At 36.2% G+C, this 13,558-nt stretch overlaps 1 protein-coding gene across 1 annotated transcript in view; it reads left to right on the forward strand.

Annotated features, from left to right (window-relative positions):
- The first annotated feature begins 1,080 nt into the window (after positions 1–1,080).
- The window catches only part of LUZP2 (leucine zipper protein 2), a 514,848-nt gene continuing 502,370 nt past the window's right edge, over positions 1,081–13,558 (forward strand). The window contains 1 exon segment of the mRNA XM_032641180.1: positions 1,081–1,177. Within this exon segment, the coding sequence (XP_032497071.1) occupies positions 1,081–1,177 (97 nt within the window).

Consider the following 13,558-nt stretch of genomic DNA (forward strand, 5'->3'; position numbering starts at 1 on the left):
TAAATATATAAAATAAGTTACACATAATTGGTGTATATAATAGTAATATAAACACTTGTGAGTACACTAACTTTAAGGATTTTTTCTGAGGCCTTACCTTGTTTTTTCGTTTGGAACACATTCCTTTGTTTCTTCATTTTGCTTGACTCTCTGTGTTGGTTTCGATGCATTTGGTAAGACAGCCACCTCTCCCAGTCTTGGAGTGGCCTCGTATAGGAGATAAATCTTATCCTTCAACCTTGCCTCATGGTTGTCCGTCATAACTTTGTGATTGTCCAAGCAGCCTATCTAATTTTTTTTTTTTTTTTGCGGTACGCGGGCCTCTCACTGCCGTGGCTTCTCCCGTTGCGGAGCACAGGCTCCGGACGCGCAGGCTCAGCGGCCATGGCTGACGGGCCCAGCCACTCCGCAGCACGTGGGATCTTCCCCGAATCAGGCACGAACCCGTGTACCCTACATCGGCAGGCAGGCGGACTCTAAACCACTGCGCCACCAGGAAAGCCCAGCCTATTTAATTTTTAGTGCCTCCCAGTAGCTGAGGGCGTGAGGGCGTGCGAAGACCTAGCAGTGTCGCAAAGGGGAAGATTTCAGTCAGCAACTTGATTCAGGCCAATTGGAAGCCAGACCCTCAGGAAGCAGTTTTTTTTTTTTTTTTTTTTTTTTTTTTCCGGCCACGCAGCGCGGCGCGTGGGATCTTAGTTCCCCCCTCGGAACAAACCTGCGCCGCCGCCTGTGTTGGAAGCCGGGAGTCTTAACCACTGGACCACAGGGAAGTCCCAGGCACCAGCCGTTAGAGTATGCCAATATATACAGTCCTGCAGGACTGCCACCTGTGCCAGGCGATGTAGAGTTGTCTCCTGGTGGTAGTCACAGAAAAACGGGGCACCAGACGTAAAACTGGGCAGCATACTTGCGTACAATCTTCCCTGGGGAGATCCTGGCGCCCTGGAGCACACAAAGATAGCGCCCTCCATTCTCTGTCCGCTGAGAGCATCCCAGCGGGCCCCCAAGTGGATGTCAAATCAGACGCCTGCCTTCAGGCCCACACGCCTCTGCAAGTGAAGGAGCTTCTCCCACATGATGTCTCTGTGCACCGTGATCTGCCGCTTCCACACCGGGCCGGGCTGGGTGAGTCCCTGCGAGGGAGCCCTGTCAGAATCTTCTCAGAATGCTACAGGTATGTGGGTCTCATGGGCACAAGTTTGCGTGGTTTTCAAAGCTAAATGTTTTGGGGGCCTGTTTCTCTGGTGTAGGTCTTAGAAGTTGGCTGTGCCGGAAGTGGGGTTCAAACGCTTCGCTCCTCAGGGAGAAGCTCCGGTTTTGAGTCCCCTCCTGATTTGGGGGCCAGTGGGTAGCTGTGCCAGGAGTGGGGTTTCTGGCAGGATTGTGTCCCAACCTCTCTCACCTGCTTCCATGTGGGCCTGCTCTTGCATAGGTCTTGCTGAGCCAGTTTTTAGCTTTTTTTTTTTTTTTTTCAGAGAAAGTTTTGTTCCTTATGTAACTGTAGATTTGGAGTGTTCTTGGGAGGAGGTGAGTTCAGGACCTCTTCCATCACCATCTTGAACCTGAACTTGTCTACCTTAAGAAATAGTCTTTCAGTATGCTCCCCAGTTCAATCTCATCGTCTTCTCTCCCCCATTCAAGAAGTAGCCGTTATCTTGAATTTGGTTTTTTATGTTTTATCCTTCCTTTGCCTATTTGAAATAGATTTATCACACATATATGTCCATAAAAACAATATCGTTGAATTTGGCATGTCTTAAAATCTCCATAGAAATGGTTCTATAGTGTATATATTTATCTGTCTTGCTTTATTTAACATTACCCAACACTGTTTGAAAGATTCCTCTGCGTGTATGTGTTATATAACACGCAAATGTAAGTTGGCCACAGCCACTCTCATACTATATTTGCCATCCAGAAAAAGTATTTTATGAACAATAGTTTTCTACCTAAGCCAAATAAGGCATATCAAAATATTTACTTCTTTATTGTTACTTTGTTCATGATCAATTTTGTAGCCTGAAATTCACAACAGTAAATGTTAATTTTGATTCTAAAGATAGCATCTCCTCCTTCTCAGGCCCAATTGTAAAATAACATCATTATTTACCTCCCAGGTATTTTGAAGAATAATTCTGACCAAGATTTATCAGCAAGAATAACAGTACTAGGGAATTTGAAATTAAAATGAAGGGGCATAAATATCTGTGGCAGGTAGGGAGGGCTGGGCTCCAGGTAGACAATTTTAAAGATGCTATCCAAATTTGAAAATATTATACTTAGCTTTGTGTAACTTAGGTCAGTAATTTTATTTCTTCCAAATTTTAGAATAATTTTATTTTATCACATACATATTGCACATACATAGAATGTGAAGACAATAATTGGGACAATTTCTAAATGAATTGATTGAAAGGAGTTTTTTTCTGAAAGAGTAGGTAATAGAAAAAAATGTTGTGCATTATTAGTCACTAAAATCCTCTCTTTTTGTTTGGATGACACCACATTGACTGAATGCCATTACTATTTACTTTCTGTTCTAAGATTCTAACTACTCCACAAGAATGCATTCATATTCTGATTTCCTTTTAGATGCCAGGCACTGGGGGGTGTTCTTGCAGCAAGAAATAAGAAATAATGAAGATAGAAGTAGTCATTAATTGCCTTTGCAAAAAACTAAGCAGACACTGCCTTGTGTGGGTTTCACTGGGACAAGACATTTTTATACTTAGTTTACCTAAAAATCAAGAGAATACTCTAGAGTTAGAGCCTCAGCCCTGAAACATCAACATGGCAGGTAAACTACTAATCTGCCAATCCTTAGAGTTATATTCTTGAAAATATGTGCCTGGTTTATAAGAAAAGAGTGCACTCTGTTGGGGACAGAGGGACACGTTCTACAATGGAAGCTGGCTCCTGGCAGAAATTAGACACTTTTGTTCTGAATAATTAAGGGCAGACTCTGAAATTGAATACCAACAATTTATTAAAAAAAGAAAAATGTTACAATTAACCAAGATGATCCTCCTTTGACTTTCCTAACTATATTAAAGCTCTTTATACATCTGGTTTAAATATAATTTCATTATGATTGTGTACTGCGTAGGGCAAAGTCATGCAGTTTTGAATTAGTGGACTGTGCTTTACCTTACACTGTCCCATCCAGAGTTCTCATAATTTTCTTAGCTCTTTCCATCTTATTGGACACTCAAGTAATCTCAAACATGTGCTCTCTCACCACTGAAGGCTGCCCTTAGCACTTAAAAACGTATTATAGGCAGCAAAATGAATGAACTGCAGATAAAAAGAAGACACTGTATTCAAGGTTTACCACTAAGCAGCCAGTAAGTGGGTGAGGACACTAATGATCTAGGCTTCAATAATAAGGATAATTCTATAACATAAATCCCATTCAACAGAGCCAGGCCAATCCAGGGTTTGGCAGGACAAAATTAACACATCTATAGCCAATCAGGTCAGCTCAGGGTATGAGAACATGATAAGGAAGGTGGGTTCCACTCTGAGACCTGCAAGTTTTGTAAGTTTCCAGACAAGTAGAGAAACTGAAAAAGAGGACCACAGTTCTGGAAACAGATTCCAAATAAAAACTTCTGCTCTGAACTACCTCTCCAAGTAATAATACCCCTTTTTAAGATCTACTGTTTTTAAATACTGACTACTAATTGTACTGCCATCATCAACCACTATTGTAAACATCATCTTAAGATGATGTTACTTTTTAAGGTCCTGGTATATGCCAATCACCACAAGACTCACATCCCATATTTTTTCATAATCTGCAGAACTAGTTCACAAAGTATATATTATAATCCCAACTTTATAGGGAAATAAACTTGATTAGTTCATTAATTGTTTACTTCATTTAATTGACTTCACATCATTCTGATTTTATCTCACATGATAACTGCTTAGGCTTGAAGAAAACACAGGCTTATGCATTCACAATGGTATTGCCTCAAATACTCCATGTCTAATTTCCTGTATACCGTTTTTCTCTACCACATGCATCGATGTCTATCATATTATTTTTTATTCATGGCAATAGGTATTTTATGAAATTATTTTTAAACTGTTGGCTATTTCTCCCACAAGAATGTAATGTCCTTGAGGGGAGAGAATATGTTTGGTTGCTGCATGCTCAGAGACTAGAGCTGCGCTGGGCACATAGTTGGCACTCAGGAAATATTTGTTGAATGAATGAACAAAAGAATATCTTGAATAATAATCTGGTAAGTGGCAAGCCAGGATACGAGCAAACTCAGGTTTTCTTGAGTGGCCAAATCTTATATTTCCTTTTATTTTCTTTCTATTAATACTACATTTCACATTTTACAGCCTCTTAGGGTTATCAGGTTATATATATTGTGACATCAAATTCCCCAATAATTGAGGAATTTTGTCTGTTTCAAACAAACCCAGCCCTTCAGGTATGAGAGAAATGCCACAAATTTTCATGTCTATCACACAGTCACATCATCTGGGTGGGTTTGATTCTTGAAAATGTATGCCCTCTTTGAGATCCATTAGATTGTAACCAAGATTAGACAATGCTAGACTCACAGAGGATATGTTAGTCTCCCCATCAGCACTTCAGTCACAATAATTCTTGAGAACTCCAGGGTTGGAGCTGAGTTCAGCTACCGGAAAGTATAACATGGGGCTTTAGTTAACTATACCATTAATATCAACTGAAATGGTCAAATAATTATAAAAACAGATAAGTACAGGTTGCATTAAAAAATACTCTTTCTAAACCAGCGTTTTAAATTTATTACAGTTTGCAGAAACCATCTGGGCAAATACGTTCAGTCATATGTTTATTCCTTTCATAAATATTTATTGAGCACCTACTATGTACTTTTTACAACACTGGGAACAGTGTGTAGTTGCAAATGCCAAATGTCAAAGGTAATGTTAATTAATTCATATAATAGATTAATCAAACTGTCCAAACAAATATTATTTAATTTTCTGTCTAATCTGGAAATAAAATTGTCATCAGTCTACAGCTGGTGTTCCATATCCACGGGTTCTTCATTCTATATGCAGTTTGTTGAATACGTGGATGCAGAACCTGAGATATGGAGGGAGAACTGTACTATGTAATTTTACATAAGCAACTTAAGCATCAGAGGATTTTGGTATCTGCTGTGGGCCTGAAACCAATCCCCTGTGGATACTGAGGAACAACTGTATTTTAATGTACTTGCTTTGTGGATTTTGGTTTTTCTTTTTAACACCTTTATTGGAGTTTAATTGCTTTACAATGTTGTGTTAGTTTCTGCTGTATAACAAAGTGAATCAGCTATATGTATACATGTATCCCCATATCCCCTCCCTCTTGTGTCTCCCTCCCACCCTCCCTATCCCACCCCTTTAGGTGGTCACAAAGCACCCAGCTGATCTCCCTGTGCTATGCAGCTGCTTCTCACTAGCTATCTGTTTTACATCTGTAGTGTATATATGTCCATGCCACTCTCTCACTTCATCCCAGCTTACCCTTCCCCCTCCCCATGTCCTCAAGTCCATTCTCTACGTCTGTGTCTTTATTCCTGTCCTGCCCCTAGGTTCGTCAGAACCTTTTTTTTTTTAGATTTCAAATATATGTGTTAGCATACAGTATTTCTTTTTCGTTTTCTGACTCACTTCACTCTGTATGACAGACTCTAGGTTCATCTACCTCGCTACAAATAACTCAATTTCATTTCCTTTTATGGATGAGCAATATTCCCTGGTATATATATGCCAGGCTTCCTGCTTTGCTATGGGGATGAGGAGCTGACTAAGAAGGGGAAGGATTAGGGAGTTTTGGGGGGTGATGGAATATTCTGTACCTTGTTTGTAGTTACACAACTGCATACAATTATCTAAATTCAATAAACTTGTACATTTAAAAGAGTGAATTGTGGTGTATGAAAAAAATTAAGTGAAAAAAAGTACTATATAAGCACCTCTGGAGATATTGATAACACAGTACCCTCAACCCACATTCACTCCGTAACTTCTACCCTTATCTGATCCAAAGCAACCACAACCTAAAACTTAATGCATCAGATGAATGGCATGCTTCAGATAACAGATGCTAGTTAAAGAATGATGGAGGAGTAGAATGAAAGGAGCTGAGTATCAGATATACAAAATATAGTTCTACATATTAAAATTGGCCATAAGAAATTTAGAGGGAAGGATGGAGCTGAAGTTCTTAAATGACATTGTTGTCTGAGCTTACATATATATCTTTTAAGGTATCTCAATCCTTACCTTTTCAGCTTATGATTTCTCCCTTTTATTCAGATTGCATGCTGAGTTTTATATGCATCACTGCTTAGATTTGGCATCTGTTTACTTGATTCTTGAAAACCTATTACATTTTAATTTAAAGATTCAAATTTCTACCCTGTAATCTGACATTCTGGGATTTCTAGGTTCCAAGCTTATGTTGATAGGGTGTAGGGGCTCCATTACAGGCACAAGTCACTTCTGCCTTTATTTGGCTGTTTTTAACCAGTTGCTTAGGTGGGTTATGGCCTCAGCTGAATACTTCATTCATTTATTTTATCCAGCTCAGCAAAGCTCCTTTATGGATTTTCTTCTAAATGTGGACATGTATATATTTGACCAGTCTTCATTAGTCATTTTGTCATTAATCCAAATAAGTGTCCTTAGCTTTGGGTGGTAATTTTCAGGCTGGTAACTGTCTTAAGACAAAGATACTTTCAGCTGTGATCAATGAGAGTGATTGGCAGAAACTGAAGTCCTGCAGAAAGGCCGTTTGGGAATTTCATTACCATCTACAGCAATCTTATTTGAGCAAGAACTGCTGCTTAACATGTCTTGGACTGCAAGGAGTCAGAAGTAAAGAATTGATAGCAAGATACATGGTTAAGATCAATAAAACATTTTATCTTAATAAATTAAAAATCTTATGACTATAAATTAGATAATGTTTTTACTTGCTTTTGTATATAATAAAAAGCAACTTTTTTTTAAAGCTGAGGAGATAACATAATATTAGAATTTGTCTTTGTCTTTAAGTTATATGTAAATGAAAAGCTAACAGAAAATGGCTTAAACAATGGAGGTAGTTAACCCAAGTGACTTGCAAATTTAGAAGTGTGGTAACAATCAACATCTGTTTGATCCAGTACCTTCAACTGGTGATATCCAAGGACCAAAGTTTGTTTTGCTCTGCTCTACCTTGTTCAAGTGTCACCTTGCTCTCTTGTTTCTGTTGATGGCTAACGTCCACTCCAGAAACAACATGCTTCTCTGCTTAGGTTCAGAAAGATTGCAAGAATCTCGTCATCAAATATCAAATGAAAATCCAAGGTTTCAACCACAACCAAAAATCCTAGGTGCCTACTTCTGAGACAGTCATTGTGGCTATTGACTGACATGAACCAGGGTTATAAACCCCTAACGGAAACTAGCACTAGCAATAACAAGGGAGATGGGACTTCATTGACTGGAAAGGCCCATAGTGTTCCAATCCTTGTAGCTAACAGTAGGTTTAGTCCCACCAATCATTATGTTTGCTATACTAAAATGATGAAGGGTAGCTGAGTAGACAGATTGTTTACCACATCCAAAAGGACTTTCAGTAGGTTGTAGACAAAACTTTTTATTGGTTTAATAAATTAATTAAATTAATGATCATTGTAGTTTTGCCAGTTAGTAACCATATGGGCAAAACCCTTTATTACTCAACTTTTATGTTCTCATTTTAGAAATGAACTTAGTAACTTCCTTACAGAGTTGTTATGAAAATTGAAAAAGATAATGCATGTAAAAGTCCTTCACCAATCGAAATATGCAATTTTTGAAATAATTTTTTAAAAGTATCCAGACACTATTTTGTAAAATCATTTGCAATATAGCACAGCTTCAAATTTTGTTAAAATTGAAACATTCCCAAATACAAAAAGCTTATTTTTTAATGACAGAACTTTCAAACTGAAGCACTTTAAAGCCAGTACAATAAAATAGAAAAAAATATCCAAATTAGTTTGGAGAAGAAATTTTCTCCTTAAGTACAGAGTGAAATAAAAATTCAAGAAATTTGTATCTTTGTGGCAAGAACTGCACTTTTATTTTTGTTAGAAATAAATAATTGTGAAGAATGATCAAATAGAGAATTGCTTCAGAAAAACATATTAATAGAAACTTGTGTGAAATGAGTATACTTATTTCTTTAAGCATCTCATTGCATATTTCCTTGCTTTCTTTTGTGGGGGGGCAATTTTTCTTTAGTTTCTAAATTCCAGATCTAAACTAAAAATTGGAAAATGCAAAGAAACCAAAACAGACAAAGCCCAACTCCTAAAATGAAAAATTTATCTCAAAGAATAGGCAAATCATCATCATAATTGTCCTTTTTTTTAACCAGTTTAAATAATCCTTAACTGAAGAGTCATATCAGCAAAAATACATGAGATTTATCTCTACATACACTGCATATGAGTGTATGTATACATCTACATACACGTATATAGAGTCAAATAATCAGTCTAACCCTTAACAAGTAAATAGTCCTTTATTCTTATGTTTTAAGAATTATGCATTTTAATTCATCTTCCCTTATAGAATTAATTTCAAAAATAGGAATAAATTTTCACTGGATATGAATCATATTTTAGAATAAAGGCAATTTATTAGCTTGCTTATTCAGGGAGATTTTCATAGACAAATACAAACAATCAAATATATTAAATATAAATAATTAAAAGTATGCTCACTTCAGTTTCTCATAATTTGATTTCTATCTCTAATTTCACAGCAACACTGATTACCAATAACTTTAAGAATAAACTTGATGAGAACAGGCAGTTCTTGGAACAATTAGAGAGCTTGATTAAACAGAATGGTGGAAGGTTTTATTCCTTTGGCCTATGATGATATCTGAGATACTTGAAGACACTGAGCATAACAAGAAAAACATGCTTTAAGAGGCCAGGAAACAGCAATGCATGGCAAATGTACAGAAGCTCATAGTATGGGAAGTCAGTACTTTTGCCTTTTAAAAATTAAAAGTGATTTAAATATCAAATATAAAATAAAGGAAACCTGACTGTATTACTGAGAATCCATCTATTAGGCATAATGATTAAATCATTAAGAAAAGGACTGAATTCCCCGCTAACTCACACTAGCCATGTGAATTTGGGCAACTTACTACTTAACCTATTTGCATTTCTGTTTTCTCACCTGAAAATGAAAAATAATAAGACCTACCTCATAGGTTGTCATGAAAATTACATGATATAACATGTATGAATAATCTCCCAATTTGGGCCTTGGAATATCATAGGTGCTTACATAAATAGTAAAGTTTTATTATGTTAGATTTAAAAACTATAAGTAACAGAGTAACATTTTGCTAAAAGTCAAAATTTTGTTTTAAAGAAAAAGACAAAAGAAAAAGACCTTGGGCTAGATACATCACAAAGTACTGTTCTTTAGTGTGCAGAAAACCAATTTTATATTTTTTGAACTTTTTTATGCATCAGGGCTCTATGTGGTTATGGGATATTTGAAAAGAGTTAAGAAAACAAACCTCTTTCCTCAGGGAGCTCACAGGCTAATCTATACACCAGAATTTTTGACTGGACTATTTGGTATAAAACATTTTCACAGCACTTACCCAGCCAGTTGATGGATATTTGCGATTGAACCACTCCTGTATTGAAGATTGTTTGTTTTATTGACAGAGTAATCAATATAGGAGATCCAGTGTGTTCTTCTACACAGCTATAAAAGCTTTATTCATCTTACTCTTAATGAGGGTTATTTGTAGTATCTTTGACTGCATTTTTCTATTCAAAGGGGGAAAGAATGCTAACACACAGAAGATGGTTTGTAACTCTGGTGAATCTTGGCACAATCCAAGTCTCATTTATATTATAATAAATCCTTAGAGCTAATTTTGCTCTGAAGATTTCTCATGTGGAGATGTAGCTCTTAATTATGTTGTTATGAGGCATATTATGCTGGTGCTAACACACATTTGAAATTGTTGTATGTTGTTCACTGAAGTTACGATGCTCCTTCCAAATCTATATGATGTTAGATTTTCAGAAGCAAAATATTATGAATTTAAAAATGAGTCCAGGGCTTCCCTGGTGGCTCAGTGGTTGAGAGTCCGCCTGCCGATGCAGGGGACACGGGTTCGTGCCCTGGTCCGGGAAGATCCTATATGCCACGGAGCGGCTGGGCCTGTGAGCCATGGCCACTGAGCCTGCGTGTCCGGAGCATGTGCTCCACAATGGGAGAGGCCACAACAGTGAGAGGCCCGCGTAACGCAAAAAAAAAAAAAGAGTCCATATTTTAAAATGAAATGAAACAACTCTTGAAAAACTAGATAATAATTGTAGTGCCATACAGTACCAGAATGTATAAGGGTTGACATTTTTTCTACATTTTAACATGAGGTATATTTATAAAATTTGTGATTATTGAATCATTTACTTCCCCCAAATATCAGTCTTCATTCTGTGCCTCAGTTACTCATCTGTAAAATGGGGAAAATACTTACCTGTTTTCCTCATCAAAATTTTATAAAAATCAGATGAGTCTTTGCATTGACCTAATGTCAGACTAAGGTTTTCTAGTCCAGTGCTCTTTTGAACCCTAATAGATCTACAAAAGATTATCCTGAGGATTAGGTGGAGAGTGGCCCAGTAAGCCAGGTTTTTTTTTTCCTTTTTGTTTATGATGTCTCCTCCCAATGTAATCAAGAGTTTCACCAATAATTTCTTCCAAAAGTTTAAAAAGCTTTTTAAATTGTATTTGGCTCATATAAATCTTGGAGTGTATCTATGCATGATTTGAGTTAGAGATCTAATTTTACTTTTCTTCCATATCGATAAGTAATTTTAATAGTGCTGTTTACTAGAATGCATACTTTCCTGCCTATTTGTAATACGGCTTTCATATATAAGTTTCCTTACACTGATGGGTCTTTTACTGGACTCCTTCTTCAGTTTTATCACTTAATTTGTCTATTCTTGTGCCTAACCATGCCATTTAAACTATTCTAGCTTTATTATAATCCCTAATACCATTAGGTAAGTCCTTTTGTTATCTTTTTAAAATTAACTTGTTTATTCTTGGGCTTCTACACTCCTATGAATGCTATGAGCAACTGGGTTGGAATTCTAATTGGAATTGCATTGAATTCTGAATTAATTTGGGGAAAATTGGCTATTAGCCACGTTGAATCAGCACACATCTGAACATTATATATGTGTTTTTCACATTTTCTTTTATGTCCTTTATTCCTATTTTGTACTTTCCCCCAGTAAGGTCCTTTTAAAATTTTTATTGACAAGGATATATTTGTTTCTTGGACAATAAGTAACAGCACATAGTTCAACACTTTATTCTGGATTTTGCCAGAAATTATATTTTTCACTTTTCACATTATATTTTTTTCAATTTTCAGCAACAATAATATATTTGTTTTGAGATTTTGCCTAATATTAATATGTGTAAGAAATTGTTGAGATTAAATCATGACATTTAGCTTCTTTTATGAAGTATTTTAAATAGGTAATATCTACAAATTGTAAAATAATGGTAAAAATTATGAAAGACAGGTAATAAAATGATTCCCTTCTCTGTTGCTTTACAATGTAGATTTTATTGTTATTCAAGTCTGGTGAGGCCAACAGATCAGGAGAATACTGACATTAAAATGATTGTTACTCACATGTCTCAGAGGGGATGCCATGCCACTGCACACATGGCCATGTGGGGAGGCACCAGGGGTGGCCAGGAGGCAAAGGGAGTGAGAGTTAAAGATGGGCAAGAGCCTTTAATGTGGTTTCAGTAGGAAGAAATAGGAGAGGTAGGATAAATAGATTTAGGATTGGCTAGTTTGAATAATGTCTGGGGTCTCTGGGACAAAGGGGTTATCCCTAGTTGCCTGGTACCTTGCCCTGAGGTTATTAGAACAGGAGAATAGTGGCTCAGAGTCTAAGAGTCTGCTAGACTCTGTGCTTCTTTCATTTGTTTTACAAGTTAGTTTTGCAGAATATCATTAGATTGATACATTATGATTTATTTGATCATTCTTTTAAAGAAGGACCCTTAGTCTGCTTTAATCTTGTATTATCACAAATAACACTATAAGAAATACGTTTATTCATTTGTAATTAACAATGTATGCCTATTTATTGGAAAAGATAACAAGTGCTAAATTAAAGGGGCATGCATTTAGAATTATGATATATAGACACATTTTCCCCATAGAGATCATACCAATTTGCACACTCACCAACATTTGAAAAAGCCTGTTTCCCTCACTCTCAGTGTCACACTAGCAAAGTACTTATCAAAGTTTTTATCTTGAGATAAACCATATTTCCTATATCTGTGTACCTATATAAGCATATATGTAACACATATATATAATTATTAATATAGTTGTATATTTAATAACATTTTATTTAGGGTTTTTATAGTTTTGATAAATATATTTGCCTACTGTATTCCCTTTCTCATATTCTCCCTTTATGGTTTTGATTTCAATGCCCTACTGGTTTCATAAAATACTTTTAGGAATCTTCCCTCTTTTTAAATTTTTTGAATATATAATAGGGATTATCTCTTTCTTGAATATATATTAGAAATTGCCTTAAAATTTTTGTGGCTTGTTTCTTAAGTTACAACATGTGGCTTATATGAATCCATGTGAGTCAGGATTTATGACTCTCACCCATGACTTTTATCTGTTTTCTATTTCGGAATTTTGCACGTGGTTTAAGTTCAAGACATTTTAATAATGCTGTAAGTCAAAGTTTGGAATTCCATGAGTTGTCCATTTATTTTATTCACAAATTTAAAAAAATGGTGCCCTAATTAGAGAAATGCCTTGCCCAAGAATAAATAGATTATAATTTTCTTAATAAGGAAACTCACAATCCCTCAGCTATTCACACACACACACACACACACGCACACACACACACATATACACACAAACAATGTTACTAAAAATCTCTTAGTGGCACTGTTTAAACCACTAAGCATATTTTCTTTGGAGTCCTCTTTCATGTATTTTTCTTTTTGTTAATTTGTTGGTTTCTGGGACATAGATTATGCAACTGGAATGGTTTGGTTCTATCAGAAATATTTTACAAGATACCACAGAATGCAACATGTCACAAGTAAGCATATTCTTATTAACACATTAAAATTAAGTTTATGACCCTACCCTAGCTAGCTTTGCTCTCTGACCTTATCCCATTCCCCAGGGACTCAAGAGGAGGAACACCCTTCCCCATGGGATGTATTAGTCACCATCACCCCATTTTGTTCTCAATACTGAGTTCTTCATTTTGTTTTTAAGTGAGGAAATAAAGCCTCTGCTACAGATGACTGACAGCAGGAATGAGGGATGTTATCCTTTAACACTCCCCTTCCTAAGTAAGTGGGCCTTCGCTTCATTACAGGTCCATTGACATTATAATAGCTTAACCCAACAAAACTGCCACAGAGCTTACAAAATATTTTGCAAAATATAAAATAAAGTTTG

This window comes from Phocoena sinus, chromosome 8 (assembly GCF_008692025.1).
Source record: "Phocoena sinus isolate mPhoSin1 chromosome 8, mPhoSin1.pri, whole genome shotgun sequence".
Taxonomy (NCBI): Eukaryota; Metazoa; Chordata; class Mammalia; order Artiodactyla; family Phocoenidae; genus Phocoena; species Phocoena sinus.